This window comes from Moschus berezovskii, chromosome 9 (genome assembly GCF_049115385.1).
Source record: "Moschus berezovskii isolate FMDL1 chromosome 9, NW_MosBer_1.0, whole genome shotgun sequence".
Classification (NCBI taxonomy): domain Eukaryota; kingdom Metazoa; phylum Chordata; class Mammalia; order Artiodactyla; family Moschidae; genus Moschus; species Moschus berezovskii.
The window spans coordinates 111,085,558-111,109,350 of NC_142468.1; the positions used below are offsets into that span (position 1 = coordinate 111,085,558).

Genomic DNA, 23,793 nt, shown 5'->3' on the forward strand with positions numbered 1-23,793 from the left:
GCCTAGTTAAGTCCCATTTATATAAATACAATAGTATGCTCTAGGGCATAAGTAAAGAAGATAAAACTCAAGAGATCTTAAATAATAAAGAAATGTATTGCATAGCAGGAAGGCTAGAGGCAGGGTGGTTCAATCAATATCATCAAGGCTCTAGCTTTTACCATGGTGCTCCTCTCCGTTAAAAGTGTAGCCTTCTTTCTAACATTAATCCCTCTTTGGATCCAGAATCAACAGTTTGTGCATCCTCTTCCTGTCATCTCACATTTGGGAGGGAAAGAGAGAAGGAGTTGCTTTCAGACACTCTACCAGAAGAATGTGGAAACCTTTTCTAGCAATCTCCAGCACACTTCTTCTAGATACTCATTAGTGCAAATCTCATCTCATGGCCTTTTCTAACTCAAATGCTTCCGAGAGGCTGGGATTACCCTTGGATCTGTCAGGCTTACCCTTACATTTGGAGGTGGGACACTGCCACACATTCTTGTAGGTTTCTTGTAGGAAGAGTGGCTGCTTGCGCTTTTGTTAAGGATCTTTGGGGAGGAAGGGAAGTAAGGATAGACGTGGGCAACAAATAATGAGCACTACATCATATTTGTGCGTGTGTCTCTTACTATCTCTGAGTAGATGATATTAAGAGTGATCTCTTTTTCTTTGCATTTTTCCTTATTTTTTTTTTTTGCAATAAGGTTCATGGCCTACGAAGTCCAATCTACTTAAACACTGATATCCTTTTTGTGAGCTGCTTATATGGGTTCTGTTTTGAGCTTACATGCCTATACTTTATTGTGGTTGCAATCTCAGGGAAGAAAGAGTGCAGGGAAAAGATGAATGAGCAAACAAAGTGGGGAGAGCTAAGGTAAGGGGTGTGTACACAAGCTGACCACAGCTCTGCAGCACACAGAACTGGTTCTCTGGGCTTACAGAGGCCAGAGGAAGCTACTGTTTCACAGCAGTTCCTCAGGGGGAAGGAAGGAGGAGCCATTAACAGCTGGTTCCTTCCAGTTTCCTGTCTCTCACAGGTTGCTGCCCCACAGGGTGTGACCTCCACAACACCTCAGGGTTGATAGAGTCAGTTCCTAGGCAGGTTGAGAAGAGGAGGAGGAGGAGGAAGAGGAGGAGGAGGAGGAAGAGGAGGAGGAGGGGGAGAAGCAGTCTGGGGCTCTTGAAGTGGAGACAAGGGTCTGGAATTCTCAAGGAGGAGGAAAGGACAACCTTTTTCTCTACATTCCTTAGTCACATGAAATGTCTTTTTTTTATAAGCCCAGAACTGACGATTACACAACAAACAACTCAGTTTGAACTCTGTACTAAGGATTATATGACAATGTATCCTGTTTGAGGACAGTTTCTCCTTCCTGAAAACCATCTGTCTAATCCTGTTATCTTAAAATGTAAATTATGGGAGAGGGTCTAGTAAAATCTTTACAACCTTGAGACATTATTTTGATAATAACCAATTAAAAAAGTATCTAACTCCCTTGGTAACATTAGCAAGGGGTACACTCTTCACCCCCTTCTGATATCCATGTCAGAAGCTCTCTCTGTCCCTTTTTATACTTTAACAAATCTCTGCTATACAAAAACTTTAGAGTGATCAAGCCTGGTCCCTGGTCCCGAAGCTAAGTCTTCTTCTTCGGAGATCACGAATCTGACATCGTTCACTGTGAGCTATCTGGGTGACGCACCTGGCAACACCAGGCAGGAGGCTAGAGTCTCTGGAGGGGCGGTTGTCTCTCTGTCATCAGGGCTGTCCTTGGCTCCTCTGTCAGTGGGGGAGGGCAGGGCAGCACGGAAGCCATTGATAGAGCCACTCTGGCTGAAGACAGAGCCACGATCGAGGAGGGCAGGTGAAGCTAAGCGACGATTCTGGGCCAGCAACATATTCCTTGCAATAAACTTACTAGAAAAACATCCTCCTATAAGCCCAGCTGTTTTCTTCCCTTCACTGAACCTTCCTAGATGCTTTGCACTTTTCCTTGTCATGTGTGTACTTATTGCATAAGACCAAATACTCCTTAAGAGAAGAGGTTCTAACACATCCATCTTTGAATTCTTCTGTGCACACTGTGGGCATTCAATAAACATTTTAAAATAAAAATTGATATTCTTAAATTTGCTCTGGTATGACAATCATCAGATGCTATAGGTACTGAAAACTGAGACGGAATCTAGAAAGTAAAAAACCACTATGGATAGCAAATTATTCCTTTAAGGGAATGTGTATTGCATATTACCAAAATACGGACTTCAATAAACTAACTTACATGGCAATAGTCTTTGTGTTTTCCTCATTTCATGTTATTTTACTGATGGTAATTCTGGAAGCATGTAAGCATACAGTTAGAGGCAAGTTAACATTGGCACAGGAATTTTTCTCTATTTTAGGAATGAGAAAAGTAAAAAGCCTATCTTGCAAGTGTAGAAGCAGCAACATAATTTTATGTTAAGGTAGTGGGTTGCACGGAGTCGGACACGACTGAAGCGACTTAGCAGCAGCAGCAGCAGCAGTATTAATACATCACTTAATTCATTCAACAATGGTTTAACATCTATGTACATAGCATTTATATACAAGGAATAGTATCTTGTGGTGTGAGAACTACAAAGGAATGGTTGTTATAAAGTTTATAATCTGGTAGGTGAAACAAGTTGAAGAGAAGTTACTATAACACAAGTAAATTTTCTTTTTTTTATTCTACTATTAGTTGAAACTGTTTGTTCACTGTGAAACCTAGTAACCAGAGAGGAATAGCCTAAGAAAAGTGGACTATAAATATTAACTTGAAAACATTTTTATAACATTTATATAGCTTGAAAAGGTCAGGATAGAACCATATGGGCAACTGCCAAACGGTTTTTTTTTTTTTTAATAACAACCAGAATACACAATTACAAGTAGTTTTTTTTTTAGTTTACTTCATCCCATAACCTTTACTCAGGAACCAACAGAAAATCTAACCAATGGTTCAATGCTTTTGAAAATACTACTAACTAGATGGTATTGAAGCCGACTGGATGAAAACAACTCCCAATATAGGGAAACTATGGATTTATCATTACGGAGAAGGAAATGGCAACCCACTCCAGTGTTCTTGCTTGGAGAATCCCAGGGATGGTGGAGCCTGGTGGGCTGCCATCTATGGGGTCACACAGAGTCAGACATGACTGAAGTGACTTAGCAGCAGCAGCAGCAGCAGCATGGATTTATCAGAGTTAGTTCACAAGCAAACATCAACAGTTGCCCAATGGGACTAATTTATTATTATTATTTTTTTTTATTTTTTTTTTAGCATGTTTATTTTATTTTTTTTTATTACAGTTAAAAGTATTTTTATTAAAAAAGCACAAATGCAAAGAAATGAACAGAGGAAAATTTATGCGTCGAATCTGGACTGGTCACTTATGATAATATACATGCTACAATGGGGCTAATTTAAAAGGCATTCTTTTCCAAAAGAACATGCTACCAATAAAATCCTAAACTAGCACCAACAGTCCATAAAATAAAAATATTTCAGTCATTACCAAAAAAAAAAAAAAAAGATTTGTTAAAATCACTTTACAAAAGAAGACTGCTTGAAGAGGTTTGTGTGACTTGACTAAAGTCATATGACTAGTTAGTTAAAGGGGCACACAACGCCCGTCAAACTAGTATTCTAGATTGTGTAAAATGCACACAATATGTATGTTCATATATAAATTCCTCAGCTTCTTTTTTATGAAGCAGAATTGCTTTACATGATTTACAATGTTGTGTTAAAATGGTATATAACAGTCACTCAGTTATATATATATTCTTTTTCATATTTTTCCCACCATGGTTTATTATAGGATATTGAATATAATTCCCTGTGCTATAAAGTAGGACCTTGCTATTTAACTTACATGTAGTATATATCATCTGAAATGCTGGGCTGGATGACTTATAAGCTAGAATCAAGATTGCCAGAAGTACCAACAACCTCAGATATACAAATGATAACACTCTAATGGCAGAAGACAGAAAGTAAAGAGGGACTAAAGAGCCTCTTAATGAGGGTGAAAGAGAAGAGAGAAAAAGTTGGCTTAAAACTCAACATTCAAAAACTAAGATTATGTTACCCTTTCCCATCACTTCATGGCAAATAGATGGGGAAAAGTAGAAGCGGTGACAGATTTTATTTTCTTGAGCTCCAAATCACTGCAGATGGTGACTGCAACCATGAAATTAAAAGACACTTGCTCCTTGGAAGAAAAGTTGTGACAGATCTAAACAGTGTATTAAAAAGCAGAGACATTACTTGGCCAACAAAGGTCCATATATTCAAAGATATGGTTTTTCCAGTAGTCATGTATGGATGTGAGAGTTGGACCATAAAGAAGGTTTAGAACTGAAGAATTGATGCCTTCAAATTATGGTGCTGGAGAAGACTCTTGAGAGTCCCTTGGACAGCAAGGAGATCCAACCAGTCAATCCTAAAGGAAATGAGTCTTGAATATTCATTGGAAGGATTGATGCTGAAGCTGAAGCTCCAATACTTTAGCCAACTCATTGGAAAAGAACTTGATGTTAGGAAAGATAAGAAGACAAAAGGAGAAAAAGGCATCAGTGGATGCGATGGTTAGATAGCATCATCGACTCAATGGACATGAACCTGAGCAAAATTTGGGAGATAGTGAAGGACAGCGAAGCCTGGCGTGCTGCAGTTCACGGGGTTGCAAAGAATCAGGCACAATTTAGCCACTCAATAATAACAACAAAAACAGTATTAATAGTTGGTATCTGCAAAATCCCAAACTCCTAATTTATCCCTCCCTGACCCCTTGGTAATCATATATCTCCTCCCCTTGGTAATCATATATCTGTTTTCTTCGTGAGTCTGCTTCTGTTTTATAAATAGGTTTATTTGTATCATATTTTAGATTCCACATATAAATGATATCATATGGCATTTGTCTTCTTTCTGACTTACTTCACTTAGTAGGATAATCTCTAGGTTCATCCATGTAGCTACAAATGGCATTATTTCCTTCTTTTCTATGGCTAAATAATATTCCATTGTAAACATATACCACATCTGCTTTATCCACACATTTGGTAATGGAAATTTACGTTCTCAGCTTCTTCTAAGTTGGACAAAACCTAATAATATTTTTTGAAGTATTCTAAAGTGTTTGAAATTATCATTACACATGAACAATTTTATTTGATCAATATTTAATAAGTTTCTATTACATGCTAGGCACTGAGTCTATAAAGATAAGACAAGAAACGTATATAGGCTCTGCCTTGACTGTGGGGAGCAAAGAATTGGAAACAGTGAGAATAACAAATGTGAGCATTGCTGGCCTAGAACTGCATGTAAGGCCCTGAGACATGACAGAAAGTCTCCAGAGAGCAAGAGCTGCGTGAGAACTAAGTCTAGAAAAAGTGAGAAGGTGCTCATCACACAGACGAGGATTGGGGGAAGAGCACTCAGAGAAGGAGCTGCAAGTGCAAAGCACTGACACTGGAACAGCTGGGTGTGCTGGAGAAGGCAGTGTGAATAGTACTGTCAAAGGTGGTACAGTGACCACTCCAGAAGGCCCAGGGGCTTCACCTCAAATGGCCCAAGGAGGAGTCTCAACTTATCTGCACAGAACAGGCAACTGTTGAAGGACTTTATGAAGAGCTGCCTGCTCAGTTTTATGTTATATTGATAGAAAGATGACTTTAATGTCCATGTTAAGTGGCCTGGAGGAGCCAAACTTGCAGGTTAGGACACTAGGAGAATAATTCTGGTGAGAGATGAAGGAACTTCGGAAACCAAGAAGCGGGAGGGAGATGAGCAACACTGATTTCTCCCTTTGCTTATGATAAATATAAAAACTGCTTACATGTTTTTAGAGGAGTAAGTACTTCCCCAACAATATTATCACAATGATTTCCACTCTGTTTAACATGAAGTACACTCAGGTTAGGGCTTCCTCTGTGGCTCAGTGGTAAAGAATTCATGAGCAATGCAGGAGACGCAGGAGACGCAGGAGACGCATGTTCTATCTCTGGGTCAGATCCCTGGAGGAGGGCATGGCAACCCATTCCAGTATTCTTGCCTGGAGAATCCCATGGACAGAGGAGCCTGAAGGGATGCAGTCCATATGGTCACAAAGAGTTGGACATGACTGAAGCAAGTGGGCATGCACACACACTCAAGTTAAGACTACGGTATATAAAACAGTCAAAGTAAAAATCTTGCCTTAAAGCACTAACCTCTAATGTAGAATATTCTGTTAAGCTTATTAGTCTCAGAAATAAGTTCTGATTTTTTGTAAATAAGTGAAAATTCTGACATTTAAAGGAAATGTAGTCACACTTTTACAAAAATGCCCTCCATAGGCTGTCTATGTTTTTACCTCCTTTATCTGTATCACGAATATATGTGTGTTGAACTTTTAAATAATAGACAATAGGTGTCTTAATCTGTGACACTTGCATACTGTTTCATAAATGCCCAATTAACACCAACATCAAATCAAACATTTTCAAGTATCTTCTACATTGGGATGTGAATATTTAAAACATTAAACAAAGAGCTCATCTGCCTAGAATTTTCCAAGCAAAAGTTTCACAACTAAATTTTCAACTGAGGGCTACACTTAAACTCAGCTAACAACGGTCACATCAGACAAACACATTTAACACCTACTGGTCAACCTAGCAATTGGTTCCATTTACATTTTCATTTCGTTAAGAGAACAGGGATCCAAATATTTGAACAATGAATAGGTCCAGAGAGTCCTTCTGCCTACCAACTCTTTTCCTCCGGTCAGTTAGAATCATCAATAATCAACTGCACGACTTCAGTAATTACTCATTTACATATTTAAACTGGCATTTTGAAATGACAATGAGAAGCTGACAATTAACTGTTCTCTAAGGAAATGCCCTTTCTCTCCATATGGTTTCTACTCTGGGACTGACACTTAGATTTTCAATTTACCAAACAACGGAGAGTCTCCCCAGCTGAGACCCCCATGGAAATTTATTTAGAATGCAAATACCTCAACTTCTGTACCAAGAATTCAAATGCCATTCCCACTGATGCTAAGAAGCCAGTTTTAAAATGAAAATTCATCTGCACCATAGACTTTGGATAAATTAAACAGGAAATAACTGTAAGGCTTTAGGGGTTTGAATAGGTTTTATTGTGATAGCTGTGCAGCATTTATGGGGTGGAAAAGGCCCTTGAGGAAGGGCCACAGGTGCATTCTTTTTCCTCAGAGGCTCTGTTATCTTGGCTCTCTGTCTTAAAATAGAGATGATAAACTCCTGTTGCAAGAACCAAATAAGATAAGGTTTAGAACAATTGATTGTAAGCTATAAAAACTTCTATAAACATTTGCTATTATTACTTTAGTTGTTCACTAACCTGCCTACTCCAAATTAAAAAGCTATAAAACAAAGGGCTGGTGGAAAAAAACAAAACTATCCTGAAAAATATATTTACTAAAAATGTACATGAACAAACTGACCTGTGGATTCAACACAATCCCAATGAAACATCTCAGCTGCCTGTGTTGAAGAAATTGACAAGCTAATCCTAAAATGTATAAGGGAACTTAGAGGACTAAGAACAGCCAATCTTGAAAAGAGAAGAACAAAACTGGAGGATTCACACTTCTCAATTTCAAAACTTAAAGCAACAGTAATCAGAATAGTGTGGTACTGGTATACGGATAGGCACACCTACAGACAGAAAAGAACTGAGAGTTGAGAAATAAACGTTTATGTTTATGGTCAATTGGTTGGTGATAAGAGAGTCAAGAAAATAGGAAAGAATAGTCTTTTCAACAAATGGTGCTTGAACAACTTGATAGCCACGTGCAAAAAAATGAACTTGGATCCTTCTTCACACCATACACAAAAATAAACTCAAAATGGATCACAAACCTAATGTAAGAATGAAACCTATAAAACTCTTAGAAGAAAACAGGAGTATATCTTTGTGACTGTGGATTAGGCAAAACTTTCTTAGATATGACACTGAAACACAAGCAACTAAAAGTTACACAGTGTATGATTCCACTTACATGAAATATCCATAATAGGCAAATCTATAGAGACAGAAAGTAGATTAATGGTTGCCTAGAGCTGGGGAGGTTGAGGGAAGTGAAACAGGGGAGTACTGCTATCATAACAATATTAAAGCTTCCTAATTGCCACCCCAGTACTCTTGCCTAGAAAATCCCATGGATGGAGGAGCCTGGTAGGCTGCAGTCCATGGGGTCACTCAGTTGGACACGACTGAGCAACCTCACTTTCACTTTTCACTTTCACGCATTGGAGAAGGAAATGGCAACCCACTCCAGTGTTCTTGCCTAGAGAATCCCAGGGACGGGGGAGCCTGGTGGGCTGCCGTCTATGGGGTCGCACAGAGTCGGACATGACTGAAGTGATTTAGCAGGAGCAGCAGGAGCAACCAGGAACATAAGATGCTCTTCTTTTTATCCAATCATTTTAAATCTTACTAGAGGAATGTTACGATGTAGACATGTCATCAGGAAAATAGAAATGATACTCCTTAGTTATGGGATGTGCGTGTGTGCTCAGCCGCTTCAGTCGTGTCTGACTCTTTGTGACTCCACGGACTGTAGCCTGCCAGGCTCCTCTGCCCACAGGATTTTCTAGCCAAGAATACTGGAGTTAGTTGCCATGCCCCCCATCCAGGGGATCTTCCCGACCCAGGGATTGAATCCACATCTCCTGCATTGCAGGCAGATTCCTTACCCACTGAGTCACCTGGGAAGCCCAGTTATGGAGTACTGGATGATTCTGATTTGATTTTTTTATATATTTTTCAAATTTTCAGCAACAAAAATATCTTTTATATAACTAGGAAGAAGTAATTTTTAAAGGAAAATATATAATAAAATATACTTATATTTAAATTATCTCATAAACAAGGAAAATGCCTGAAAGATTTTTCAATATACATGACATACCACTGTTTATTCTTGGTTATTTATTCATCAGAATTTACTGATTGATGGCTATGTGGCAAATACTGTGCTAGATCCTGAGTGTACAGTTAATAAAACATGATTCTGTCCCTCATGAAGGCTCTATTTAGTGGGAGAATGACAATAAATTGGCAAACAAAGCAATAAACAAATGCAATACAGGTTGAAAAAGGTTCTTTGGAAGAAAGCCATTGGTATTATGGTGGAGAATAATGCCGGGGTAGAGATGACTCATTTCATTTACTATTTTCTTATTTCTGTCATACCATTCAACGGGTAGGATCTCAGTTCCCTGACTAGGAACTGAACCCAAGCCCTCGGCAGTGAAAGCACAGAGTCCTAACCACTGGACCCCCAGGGAAGTCCCTAACTCACTTTGATACAGTGGTCATGGAAGCTCTCTCAAAGGCAATAAAGTCTGAGCTGAGGTTTGAAGACCAGGCATAAGTGAAAGCGATGGTTTATGATATTTGTCAAAATGTGCAATATAAACAGTTTCTTAAGCTGAAGGATAAAGACAAAAGTTTTAGAATTCCAAAGGGAAATTAATGTCAGCCAATAGAGTAAAACCACCATCTCCAATCATATGATATCTAGGGCCCGCAAAACTCAATATCAGAAACTGTGGCGTGAAGTCATCGTGAGGTTAGTGAAGGTGCCAGATGAGCCGGCAGCAGTCACTGTGTAGCCCGAACCCCTCCCTCTTCAAGTTGTGGCTTGGCTCCACTTCATGGCAGTTTAAATATCCACAGGAATGATTCTGGATTCCCCTGGCAGCCTGGGAGTTCCTGGGCAGCAGCAGCAACTCCAGGAATCTCCGGTTAGCTAATACATTTTTTGTCAGTTCGATGGGAAAGGATGGGCCTAGAGGATATTTAAGACACAAAGCTCTAACTTTTTATCTCCCTTCTTCCTGAAATAATCAATCTGATTTCAGTGTCGACCATCTGGTGATGTCCATGTGTAGAGTCTTCTCTTGTGTTGTTGGAAGAGGGTGTTTGCTATGACCGAAATCAGATTGATTATATTCTTTGCAGCCAAAGATGGAGAAGCTCTATACAGTTAGCAAAAACAAGACCAGGAGCTGAATGTGGCTCAGATCATGAACTCCTTATTGCCAAATTCAGACTTAAATTGAAGAAAGTAGGGAAAACCACTAGACCATTCAGATATGACCTAAATCAAATCCCTTATGATTATACCGTGGAAGTGAGGAATAGATTTAAGGGACTAGATCTGATAGATAGAGTGCCTGATGAACTCTGGACGGAGGTTCGTGACATTGTACAGGAGACAGGGACCAAGACCATCCCCATGGAAAAGAAATGCAAAAAGCGAAATGGCTGTCTGAGGAGGCCTTACAAATAGCTGTGAAAAGAAGAGAAGTGAAACGCAAAGGAGAAAAGGAAAGATATAAGCATCTGAATGCAGAGTTCCAAAGAATAGCAAGGAGAGATAAGAAAGCCTGCCTCAGTGATCAATGCAAAGAAATAGAGAAAAACAACAGAATAGGAAAAACAAGGGATCTCTTCAAGAAAATGAGAGATTCCAAGGGAACATTTCATGCAAAGATGGCTCGATAAAGGACAGAAATGGTATGGACCTAACAGAAGCAGAAGATATTAAGAAGAGGTGGCCAGAATACACAGAAGAACTGTACAAAACAGATCTTCATGAACAAGATAGTCATGATAACGTGATCACTGACCTAGAGCCAGACATCTTGGAATGTGAAGTCAAGTGGGCCTTAGAAAGCATCACTACTAACAAAGCTAGTGGAGGTGATGGAATTCCAGTTGAGCTATTTCAAGTCTTGAAAGATGATGCTGTGAAAGTGCTGCACTCAATATGCCAGCAAATTTGGAAAACTCAGCAGTAGCCACAGGACTGGAAAAGGTCAGTCTTCATTCCAATCCCAAAGAAAGGGAATGCCAAAGAATGCTCAAACTACCGCACAATTGCACTCATCTCACACGCGAGTAAAGTCATGCTCAAAATTCTCAAAGCCAGGCTTCAGCAATATGTGAACCGTGAACTCCCAGATGTTCAAGCAGGTTTTAGAAAAGGCAGAGGCACCAGAGATCAAATTGCGAGCATCCCCTGGATCTTGGAAAAAGCAAGAGAGTTCCAGAAAAACATCTATTTCTGCTTCATTGACTCTGCCAAAGCCTTTGACTGTGTGGATCACAATCAACTGTGGAACATTCTGAAAGAGATGGGAATACCAGACCACCTGACCTGTCTCTTGAGAAACCTGTATGCAGGTCAGGAAGCAACAGTTAGAACTGGACATGGAACAACAGACTGGTTCCAAATAGGGAAAGGAGTACGTTAAGGCTGTATATTGTCACTTTGCTTATTTAACTTATATGCAGAGTACATCATGAGGAATGCTGGGCTGGAAGAAGAACAAGCTGGAATCAAGATTGCTGGGAGAAATATCAATAACCTCAGATGTGCAGATGACACCACCCTTATAGCAGAAAGTGAAGAGGAACTAAAAAGCCTCTTGATGAAAGTGAAAGAGGAGAATGAAAAGGTTGGCTTGAAGCTCAACATTCAGAAAACAAAGATCGTGGCATCTGGTCCCATCACTTCATGGGAAATAGATGGAAAAAGAGTGGAAACAGTGTCAGACTTTATTTTTTTGGGCTCCAAAATCACTGCAGATGCTGATTGCAGCCATGAAATTAAAAGACGCTTATTCCTTGGAAGGAAAGTTATGACCAACCTTGATAGTATATTGAAGAGCAGAGACATTACTTTGCCAACAAAGGTCCGTCTAGTCAAGGCTATGGTTTTTCCTGTGGTCATGTATGATGTGAGAGTTGGACTGTGAAGAAAGCTGATCGCCGAAGAATTGATGCTTTTGAACTGTGGTGTTGGAGAAGACTCTTGAGAGTCCCTTTTACTGCAAGGAGATCCAACCAGTCCATTCTAAAGGAGATCAATCCTGGGTGTTCATTGGAAGGACTGATGCTAAAGCTGAAACTGCAATACTTTGGCCACCTCATGCGACTAGTTGACTCACTGGGAAAGACTCTGATGCTGGGAAAGGTTGGGGGCGGGAGGAGAAGGGGACGACAGAGAATGAGATGGCTGGATGGCATCACTGACTCTGTGGACATGAGTTTGAGTGAACTCCGGGAATTGGTGATGGACAGGGAGGCCTGGCGTGCTGTGATTCATGGGGTCGTGGAGAGTCGGACATGACTGAGCGACTGAACTGAACTGAACTTCCTGAAATGGTATGCCTTGACATGTCCCCAGGGCCTCAGACTCTCTTCTCCTTGTCCTTCCTCTGAACACAACACCTCCAGTTCACTCCTCTTTGAGGATGAGGGCTAGGGTAAAGGACTGGAGCCAATACAGTTGAATTTGGGTTAATATGGAAAGTTTTATTACATGTATTGGTTGCTACTTGAGTACCCAATATCCATTTCTCACTCTTAATAACAGAACTCAGCTTCTGTATAGGAGGCAATGTATCCAAATGGATGACATGTTTCCTTAAACTCTACTACATGTACAGTTTGACCAATTAAGGGATCTAGCAAAGCTGTGCTTTGATGATACAGGCATCATCCACTTCAGCTTCCTCTTATACATTCCTCCCCAGAACTTGGAGATGAAGTTGGAGACACAGCAATCACTTTAGGACTGTGAGATAACCATGAAGATGAATACTCCATGTGAAGAACGGTGATAGAGAAAGACAGATAGAAGCTGCACGTTGACCCCATTACGGAGCTGCTGCCTCAGCATGGCTGGCCCACCTCCAGACATCTACGTGTTACAGTCAACCCCTATTTGACTTAATATTCTATTCAGTTCAGTTCAGTTCAGTTCAGTCGCTCAGTCGTGTCCGACTCTCCGTGACCCCATGAATCACAGCATGCCAGGCCTCCCTGTCCATCACCAACTCCCGGAGTACACTCAAACTCATGTCCACAGAGTCGGTGATGCCATCCAGCCATCCCATTCTCCGTCGTCCCCTTCTCCTCCCGCCCCCAACCTTTCCCAGCATCAGAGTCTTTTCCAGTGAGTCAACTCGTCGCATGAGGTGGCCAAAGTATTGCAGCTTCAGCTTTAGCATCAGTCCCTCCAATGAGCATCCAGGATTGATCTCCTTTAGAATGGACTGGTTGGATCTCCTTGCAGTACAAGGGACTCTCAAGAGTCTTCTCCAGCACCACAGTTCAAAAGCATCGATTCTTTGGCGATCAGCCTTCTTCACAGTCCAACTCTCACATCCATACATGACCACGGGAAAAACCATTGCCTTGACTAGACGTACCTTGGTTGGCAAAGTAATGTCTCTGCTTTTTAATATACTATCAAGGTTGGTCATAACTTTCCTTCCAAGGAGCAAGCGTCTTTTAATTTCATGGCTGCAATCAGCATCTGCAGTGATTTTGGAGCCCCAAAAAACAAAGTCTGACACTGTTTCCACTGTTTCCCCATCTATTTCCCATGAAGTGATGGGACTAGATGCCATGATCTTTGTTTTCTGAATGTTGAGCTTCAAGCCAACCTTTTCACTCTCCTCTTTCACTTTCATCAAGAGGCTTTTGAGTTCCTCTTCACTTTCTGCCATAAGGGTAGTGTCATCTGCATATCTGAGGTTATTGATATTTCTCCCAGCAATCTTGATTCCAGCTTGTTCTTCTTCCAGCCCAGCGTTCCTCATGATATACTCTGCATATAAGTTAAATAAGCAAGGTGAGAATATACAACCTTGACGTACACCTTTTCCTATTTGGAACCAGTCTGTTGTTCCATGACCGGTTCTAACTGTTGCTTCCTGACCTGCATACAGGTTTCTCAAGAGGCAGGTCAGGTGGTCTGGGATTCCCATGTCTTTCAGAATGTTCCTCAGTTTATTGTGATCGACACAGTCAAAGGCTTTGGCATAGTCAATGAAGCAGAAATAGATGTTTTTCTGAAACTCTCTTGCTTTCTCCATGATCCAGCGGATGTTGGCAATTTGATCTCTGGTGCCTCTGACTTTTCTAAAACCTGCTTGAACATCTGGGAGTTCACGGTTTACATACTGCTGAAGCCTGGCTTGGAGAATTTTGAGCATGACTTTACTCACGTGTGAGATGAGTGCAATTGTGCGGTAGTTTGAGCATTCTTTGGCATTCCCTTTCTTTGGGATTGGAATGAAGACTGACCTCTTCCAGTCCTGTGGCCACTGCTGAGTTTTCCAAATCTGCTGACATATTGAGTGCAGCACTTTCACAGCATCATCTTTCAAGACTTGAAATAGCTCAACTGGAATTCCATCACCTCCACTAGCTTTGTTAGTAGTGATGCTTTCTAAGGCCCACTTGACTTCACACTCCAAGATGTCTGGCTCTAGATCAGTGATCACGTTATCGTGACTATCTTGGTCGTGAAGATCTTTTTTGTACAGTTCTTCTGTGTATTCCTGCCACCTCTTCTTAATATCTTCTGCTTCTGTTAGGTCTATACCATTTCTGTCCTTTATCGAGGCCATCTTTGCATGAAATGTTCCCTTGGAATCTCTAATTTTCTTGAAGAGGTCTCTTGTTTTTCCTATTCTGTTGTTTTTCTCTATTTCTTTGCATTGATCACTGAGGAAGGCTTTCTTATCTCTCCTTGCTATTCTTTGGAACTCTGCATTTAGATGCTTATATCTTTCCTTTTCTCCTTTGCTTTTCGCCTCTCTTCTTTTCACAGCTATTTGTAAGGCCTCCTCAGACAGCCATTTCACTTTTTGCATTTCTTTTCCATATTCTATTATGTACAGCCAAAATGAAATCCTAACGCCTACAGCTATTGATGTTAGCACAAACATGACATCTTTTAAAGAATTCATGGTTTTAAGTTAGAAAGCCATACTCTCAAATTTAATATAAGAGAAAATTCACAGCATTCCACACCTTACCACACAATATAGACAGGTCTGCTACGCTGCTACGTCACTTCAGTTGTGTCCGACTCTGCGACCCCATAGATGGCAGCCGATCAGGCTCCCCTATCCCTGGGATTCTCCAGGCAAGAACACTGGAGTGGGTTGCCATTTCCTTCTCCAATAGACAGGTCATTAAAGTCATTAAATAGTGGCAGCATTAAGGAGTGACACTGGAAATGGAGTCATTATCATTAACCTCATTCCTTCAGCACACCAAATAAACATGTGCTCCAGGAAAGCTGTGCTTGATGTGTAAAGACACTTCTGGACAAGGTCTTTGCTTCCTCTTCTCAATGAAATTGCCACCCTGAACTCCTCCTATATGGAAATTCTGTCACAGCATAAAAATTACTTCAACACCAACTCTGCCCATAGATAAAGTTTTGGCTCTGCAATATGTGAACCATGAACTTCCAGATATTCAACCTGGTTTTAGAAAAAGCAGAGGAACCAGAGATCAAATTGTCAACATCCGCTGGATCATCAAAAAGGCAAGAGAGGACCAGAAAAACATCTATTTCTGCTTCATGACTATGCCAAAGCCTTTGACTGTGTGGATCACAATAAACTGTGGAAAATTCAAGAGATGGGAATACCAGACCACCTGACCTCTTGAGAAACCTGTATGCAGGTCAGGAAGCAAAAGTTAGAACTGGACATGGAACAACAGACTGCTTTCAAATAGGAAAAGGAGTACATCAAGGCTGTATATTGTCACCCTGCTTATTTAACTTATATGCAGAGTACATCATGAGGAACGCTGGGCTGGAAGAAGCACAAGCTGGAATCAGGATTGCTGGGAGAAATATCAATAACCTCAGATATGCAGATGACACCACCCTTATGGCAGAAAGTGAAGAGGAACTAAAAAGCCTCTGATGAAAGTAAATGAGGAGAGTGAAAACGTTGGCTTAAAGCTCAACATTCAGAAAACTAAGATCATGGCATCTGGTCCCATCACTTCATGGGAAATAGATGGGGAAACAGTGGAAACAGTGTCAGACTTTATATTTTTGGGCTCCAAAATCACTGCGGATGGTGATTTCAGCCATGAAATTAAAAGACGCTTACTCCTTGGAAGGAAAGTTATGACCAACTTAGACAGCATATTAAAAAGCAGAGATATTACTTTGCCAACAAAGGTCCGTCTAGTCAAGGCTATGGTTTTTCCAGTAGTGATGTATGGATATGAGAGTATGGACTACGAAGAAAGCTGAGTGCCAAAGAATTGATGCTTTTGAACTGTGGTGCTGGAGAAGACTCTTGAGAGTCCCTTGGATTGTAAGGAGACCCAACCAGTCCATCCTAAAGGAGATCAGTCCTAGGTGTTCATTGGAAGGAGTGATGCTGAAGCTGAAACTCCAGTACTTTGACCACCTGATTCGAAGAGCTGACTCACTGGAAAAGACCCTGATGCTGGGAAAGATTGAGGGCAGGAGGAGAAGGGGATGACAGAGGATGAAATGTTTGGATGGGATCACCGACACAATGGACATGAGTTTCAGTAAATTCTGGGAGTTTGATGATGGACAGGGAGGCCTGGTGTGCTGCAATTCACGGGGTCACAAAGAGTCAGACATGACTGAGCGACTGAACTGAACTACTACTGAACATAACTTCCAATTTTCAAGCAGATATATTAAAGTGATGTAGCTCAAAGGATAACGTTTTTTCCAACTTTTACTCCAGTGAATTTCTACCTCCCTCTAAAATTCTTTCTTTAACATCATGCCCTTCACCTTCCAAAACAAAGTTCTCAAGCAAAATTCGTTATCCTTCAGGGTCCCCATTCAAAATAATATGAACATTTATATAGAAAGTGCAGTTGAGATAAAGCAACAATATTAATAGGATTAAAGGAAAGGAAGGAGAGAAAAAGAAGTAGTGAAGTTACTCAGTTGTGTCCGACTCTTTGTGATCCCATGGACTGAAGCCCACCAGGCTCCTCTGCCCATGGGGATTCTCCAGGCAAGAACACTGGAGTGGGTTGCCATTTCCTTCTCCAGGGGATCTTCCCAACCCAGGGATCGAACCCTGGTCTTCCACATTGCAGGCAGATGCTTTAGCCTCTGAGCCATCAAGGAAGCCCCAGAAGGACAGAATTTTGGTCGTTTTCCATATGCACTCTTGCCCATATGAAATTAATATCTTTTTGCATTCTAACATGAAGAATGCAGATAGCTTTTATTATTGCAAATGAGATAATGCCCTTTCAGGTAGGGAAATAACAACAACAAAAAACTAAAGTATACGATGAATTTTTTTTATTCTGGAACTAAAAAAGGGAAAGACTTCCAGATGAAAATGTATACAAAGTCAACTGGAGTTACATATTTCTTCATTTCAGGACATAATTACTCCATAAAGTGTTCTGATATCTTTCTAATGTTTTCCAATGAAACTTCAAAAAAGTAATAAAATTCAGCTAGGAATTATCATAATTGAGTCAAGGCCGGAAGAATTTTAACTTTTTTTTTCCACACGTCTAATCCCGTTTCAGAGATTTTTTTTTTTTTAATTTGGGGGTGGGGAGGGATTCCCTACTCTTTTTCTCTGTGTAAGCAAGTACAATCAGTAGGAGGCCCTGATTGTAGGAAAACCCTGGGATTTTCAGAATATTTTCACCATCACCAAGACAAAGGCTAAAGAAACATGTAACACAATTTAGGCTGCCTACAGTGTCAGACTTTATTTTTTGGGCTCCAAAATCACTGCAGATGCTAATTGCAGCCATGAAATTAAAAGACGCTTACTCCTTGGAAGGAAAGTTATGATCAACGTTGATACTATATTAAAAAGCAGAGACATTATTTTGCCAACAAAGGTCCGTCTAGTCAAGGCTATGGTTTTTCCCGTGGTCATGTATGGATGTGAGAGTTGGACTGTGAAGAAGGCTGATCGCGGAAGAATTGATGCTTTTGAACTGTGGTGCTGGAGAAGACTCTTGAGAGTCCCTTGTACTGCAAGGAGATCCAACCAGTCCATTCTAAAGGAGATCAGTCCTGGGTGTTCATTGGAAGGACTGATGCTAAAGCTGAAACTGTAATACTTTGGCCACCTCATGCGACGAGTTGACTCACTGGGAAAGACTCTGATGCTGGGAAAGGTTGGGGGCGGGAGGAGAAGGGGACGACAGAGAATGAGATGGCTGGATGGCATCACCGACTCTGTGGACATGAGTTTGAGTGAACTCCCGGAGTTGGTGATGGACCGTCGGACACGACTGAGTGACTGAACTGAACCCCTTTGAAGGCAATTCAAATTTCGGCGCGTACAAGCTTCAGCGCCCAGTGTCGACCTTTCATATAAGCATTCTGGAAGACGTTACGATTGCCTTCCTCACCATTAGTGTCTGATACGTGATAAACATTTGGGCAGAGTTATTATTTTGCCAAATCTTGCCACTTGACGTTGCAATACCGCCCCTTCAGGGGAGCTGGAAGCCAGCACAGAGAGGGTTTGAAGTGATCACGCAGAGGCGCCCCGAGGCCCCTTGGGAAGCTCACCTGGTTAGAGCCCTGAGCCGGCTTAGGGGGTAGTGTCTATATTCCAGCCTCAGCTCCCAGTCCCCACTTTGCGCCCGAACGCTTCGCTACGAAGCTAAGCTAAGAGGTTTAGATCAGTACTGACCTGCAAACTATTAATATGCCCACTTTGGGGGCTCCGAAGTTTGGAACGCAGGGTCTCTGTGGCACACGAAAGTTTTTCACAGCTTGTTTTCCTACTCAGCTCTGTCGCTGAGCGCGTATCCCTCTCCCGGTGCGGTCCCGGGTCTGTCCGCCGAGCAACCGGACAAGACCGCTGCCCGGTGGCCACAGCGTCTTGACACCCTGAGGCCGCAGGGCAGCCTCTTCTACCTGGGCAAGCGGCCAGCACTCGTCTCCCCAGAGGCAGAAGCGCTCCCAGTCCCGGGGAAGGACCCGCATCCGAAAGAGAGGTCTCCCTGTGCCCAGACAAAGGCAGCGCTGGGGAAAGTTGCACCAACCGGCACCTCCAGAAGGCGAGCTGTGTAGCTCCTCGACCTCAGTGGCCGAGCAGGCGACGCGCTCTTAGAGTCCCGGGCAACCTTTCCCGTGAGCTTCAGAGCAACTTGGGGGAAGCTGTGGGCAAGGGGCAGAGGAGGGGTCCCGGGCAGCGCGGAGAGGCGGGTCGCGCCCGGCCCGTCCCGCGGACCTCCCCGAGTACCTGCTGATGTAGCCGTCGCCGTCGCCGTCGCAGGTCTGGAAGAGGCGCCGCATCCTCTCCTCCTCGCCGGTGCTCGATGTGTCGCTGCTGCTGCTCCCGCCGCTGGCGCTCCCCGCCGCCGCCGCCATCACGCGCCCGCCCCAGGCTCGGGAGGCGGAGGCCGCGCGGCCGCTCGAGGAACCCGCCGGCGCGCACGGCGCTCGCAGCTCCAGGCCCGAGCCTGGCTGACGACGGAGCATGCCCAGTGGCCGCCGGGGCGCTCCGGCCGAGGGATTCCAGCGCTCCGGGTTTTGTTCCGGATGGGAAGACGGGCGCTCTGCAATCGCAGGAGCAGGCACCTCAGGGGAGAGTGAGGAGGGGGAGGTGGCTCGTGCAGTAGGGAGCGCAGGGTGGTGACGGGGAAGCGGGGGTGGGTCCCGGGCAGGGGGGTGAAAGTCTTCGGCTGATGCAATCTGCCCAGAGTATCGGAGTGGGACTTTAAGTTCAGATTTGTTTTCCCCGAAGTCAGGTGGTCCAGCCTGGGCCTTTGAGGTCGTTCGTTATCTCCTTTTTTCCAGGCCCGAGGACTCCTTCATTCCCAGCCCATGTGCTACACCTAAGTGAGTGAGTGAACCCTCAGAGTGTGCTAGCCAGCGCTGGTCCCTGCAACTACATGGGAGACCCTGAACAATAACTGTCTAACTGAGCCTAGCCGACCCCCAGAGATACTAAAAGGGTTGTTGTTTTAGGCCATAAGTTTTGAGGTGGTTTGTCATGCCACAATAGTGAAAGTGAGAATCACTCCTTCGTATCCAATGCTTTGCTAGTCATGGACTGTACAGTGCATGGAATTCTCCAGGCCAGAATACAGGAGTGGGTAGCCTTTCCCTTCTCCAGGGGATCTTCCCAACCCAGAAATCCAACCCAGGTTTCCTGCATTGTGGGCAGATTCTTTACCAGCTGAGCCACAAGGGAAGCCCAAGAATACTGGAGTTGGTAGCCTATCCCCTTTCCAGGGGATCTTCCTGACCCAGGAATCAAACAGGCGTCTCCTGCATTGCAGGTGGATTCTTTACCAAATGAGCTATCAGGGAAGCCACGCCACGATAGATAATGGAACACATCCATTAGCCTTGAGTCTGTCTGCCAGGTCAGAAGGAAGATGTGTCTATCCTCTTCTCTCCTGCCTCTATGCGATTCACCACCCAGTCCTATTTTAGTTCTTTTTAATTTTGTACATTCCCAGTATTTCAGAGCACTTATAATCTTATGATGAATAGTCTTTTCTCATCTGAGAAAAGTCTTGTTAATATATGCAATAATGTTTTCTTAAAAGATGCTGTTAGCAATACAGATATTCCCATCTACCATTGAACAAAGACTAATGCCCAAGTTTCAATAAATAAATATTTTAAATCCTTATTTTTCCAACTTTTCATAGAATAAAACTTTTATTACTGCTTGACAAGGAACAGTCAGACACGAATTGTTACCTTAAAGTTCTCCTAGAGAGTTGATAATGGGTGAGGGGTGGGAAGGATAAAGCATTCTTATAAATATGCATGAAGGTTCTGGAAACCCGAAGAGTTTTCCAGGCTCTGAGCAAATCTCTTCCTAACCACACCCCGTTGACACAGAAAGTGGAGTGTAAACCTCAACCAGTTATACATCAAAGCAAAGAATGTTTTTCTCCTGAGAGAACACATGCATGACAGCTCTGGAAGGTTTAAATTTAAATCATCTTGAATTAAATCTGAACACTTAAAAAGTGGATCTTGACAAATTTCCTAAACAACCTGCCTTCATGCTTGAGTAACTCAGAAATGGCTGAACAGATAGGTTCAACTTTCCAGAAAAGAATTTGCTTCTGAGCTAATATGAAGCATATGAAATTTCAGCAGAAAAGTTTACTAGGAGAGGGAGAAATTTGTAAGATATTGAAAATGGACATGCAGTATGAACATAAAGATGATAAATGTAAAGTAGGAACTTGGAATGAGAGTGATACCCATAACCATAAATCTAACAGTACTGGTTATGTCATAATTTCAAAGGTTTTATGTATTTATCTGCGATGAGTGCATAGCTCAACATTGCTGTTCTTATCCAGTTATTTTTCCTTCTCAGTTTCCGTTTGGTTATAATAATATTTCATATTTATGTAGAACATATCAAAAGACACTGTTTATATTATAAAATATACTGTCTTCCATGTCTAATGTTTCCAGTTAAAACAACTATAAGTGAAGCGCTGTGCAAACTTGATTATTGTGTACTTGCTCTTCCAAATTCTGTTTACCTGAACTAGAACTACACACTAGAGGTGGATTGAAGACCCTATGGCACCCTCTCCCAACCTTTCTTTCACATGTTATTTTGAGCCCAGCTAAGTTCCATGTCCCTTAAGAAGCCTTCCATTGCCTCCCAGGTCACACTGGTCTCTCAGAGCTCTCCTAGCATGAAGCACACATTTTGACAGCAGATTCGTGTAGCTTAATGGTGACTCGCCTTCCCACCCAGAGTATCAACTAGAACAGTGAGGTAGAGTTGAGGAAGTTTGATTCTCTTTCATTGAGCCTGTATTACAGATCAGTAATCATATTTAAATACTTTAATGCTACCTAGTAGGGGAAAGTATTTTTCATTCCTGTTTAGGGGGAAGGGAATGGTAAGTGAGGGGGAGTTAAAGTCAAAATGTTTAAGTAATGTGACCAAATAAAGGTTCTGGAATTGAACTTACATCTTCCTGTCAAGCTCATGTTCTTCATATTTACTTCACATTGTCTTACTATCAGGGCCAGGGCAATTCGTGTTAGGCATTATACTTTTTGAGTGACACTGACAGTGATAAAATTTACTTTTATATATTTGTTGTTCATATATTTACAATCATATTGGACATTAACATGAGATGTTGCCATCTGTCTCAGGTTGGTTTTCTGGGGAGCAGACTCCAAAACAGAGTTCCACATGCAGAATGCTTACTTGGAAAAGCCCTTGGTGCCCCAACATGTGTGGAAAGGAGACAAAGGCATCAGTGTAGAAAGAGGAAGTCCTGCTATGCTGCAGCCCCAGAGCAGCCTGTCTGACCTCACAGAAAGCTCTGGCCTGGCGCTAAGACAGCCTGTGTTGCTTCCCTATTGTGCTTGTCTTAGTCTCTCAGTTGTGTCCGACTCTTTGTTACCCATGGACTGTGGCCCTCCATGCTAGTCTGTCCATTGGATTCTCCAGGCAAGAATACTGGAGTGGGTTGCCATGCCCTCCTCCAGGGGATCTTCCCAACTCAGGGATCAAACTTAGGTCTCCCGCATTGCAGCCGGATTCTTTACCATCTGAGCCACTAGGGAAGCTCAAGATTACTGGAATGTGTAGCCTGTCCCTTCTCCAGTGTATCTTCCCAAACCAGAAATTGAACAGGGGTCTCTTACATTGCAATGGATTCTTTTCCAGCTGAGCTACCATGGAAACCCTGCTTCCCTATTACTGTTGTAACAAATTATCATAAACTTATTTCTTAAGCAGCACTAATTTACTATCTTATAGTTCTGAGGGTCAGAAATTTGAAATAAATCTCACTGAGCTAAAATCAAAGCATCAGCAGGGCCACATTCCTTCTGCAAGCTCTAGCAAAGAGTCCATTTGCTTACCTTTTCTAGCTTATTCTCTTTTTCCATAGCCAAGAGCTCCTCTTATTATGTCCATCATTCATTCTGTCTTCCAAGCCAGAAACCCCAAGTCCTTACCTCCCTCTGCCCCTCACTTCCCACCACATCCTGCTGAATCTGCCGCCTTAATACCTCCTTGAATTAATCTTTTTCCTCCATCCCCATTACCACAGCTTTTATAGTGACTCATTTATGTCTTTTAAATGATCTGGCCTTCCAACCCAACCTCCCAAGCCCTCATTATAAAATGAAAATATGATCAGGTCCCTCCTGGCTTAAATTCTATCTCATTGGATCATTCTTGCCCTTAGGATAAAATCCACCCTCCCAGCAGAACCTTCTAGGCCTTCCATGATCTGACCCCTTTTCTCTCCTCTTGCTTCTTCCCTTGCCCCCATGCTGTCATGAAAGTCATATTAACTTTTCTTTTTCCTACATAAGCTATCCTCACTTGTGTTTATATACCATTGCAAGAGTCTCATACTTTCAGACTAGAAATGAATGAAGGAGGTAGGGAGCTCATACCCGGACTCTAGCAGATTGTAAGGAACAAGATAGCCAGGGACAACATGGGCAGTGGCAGTTACTAAGAGGAGAAGAAAGGAGGCCAAGGCCTAGAGATCCTTGATTAATAAGAAAATAAGAGTGGGGTTTAGAAGTGGGAGCACGTCTATCCTAGCTCAGTTGGTAAAAAATCCTCCTGCAGTGCAGGAGACCGGGTTCAATTCCTAGGTCTGGAAGATCCCCTGGAGAAGGAAATGGCAATCCCCTCCAGTATTGTTGCCTGGAGAATCCCACAGACAGAGGAGCCTGGTGGGCTATAGTCCGTGGGGTTGCAAGAGTTGGACATGACTAAGGGACTAAACTACCCCCACCACTCGAAGAAGAGGAAAGGCAAGGGAAATGTTTGGAGGAGAAAGAGGAAATGTCACAACTGACAGAGTTAAGAAAACCATGAACCCCCTTGTTCCCCACAGCTCTCCAGTAGGCACTGGGCAATGACTTTTTTTCTATCTTATCAGGCCCTTTCCTCTCTAGTTAGTA

At 42.4% G+C, this 23,793-nt stretch overlaps 1 protein-coding gene across 2 annotated transcripts in view; it reads right to left on the minus strand.

Annotated features, from left to right (window-relative positions):
- The window catches only part of LOC129562439 (ras and EF-hand domain-containing protein-like), a 149,834-nt gene extending 130,466 nt beyond the window's left edge, over nt 1-19,368 (minus strand). For both annotated transcript variants that reach the window (XM_055435518.1, XM_055435520.2), the window contains exon 1: nt 19,106-19,368. In XM_055435518.1, coding sequence (XP_055291493.1) covers nt 19,106-19,344 — 239 coding nt within the window. In that variant the 5' untranslated portion in view covers nt 19,345-19,368. The remainder of the gene's footprint in view (nt 1-19,105) is intronic.
- Between the last annotated feature and the right edge of the window lie 4,425 nt (nt 19,369-23,793).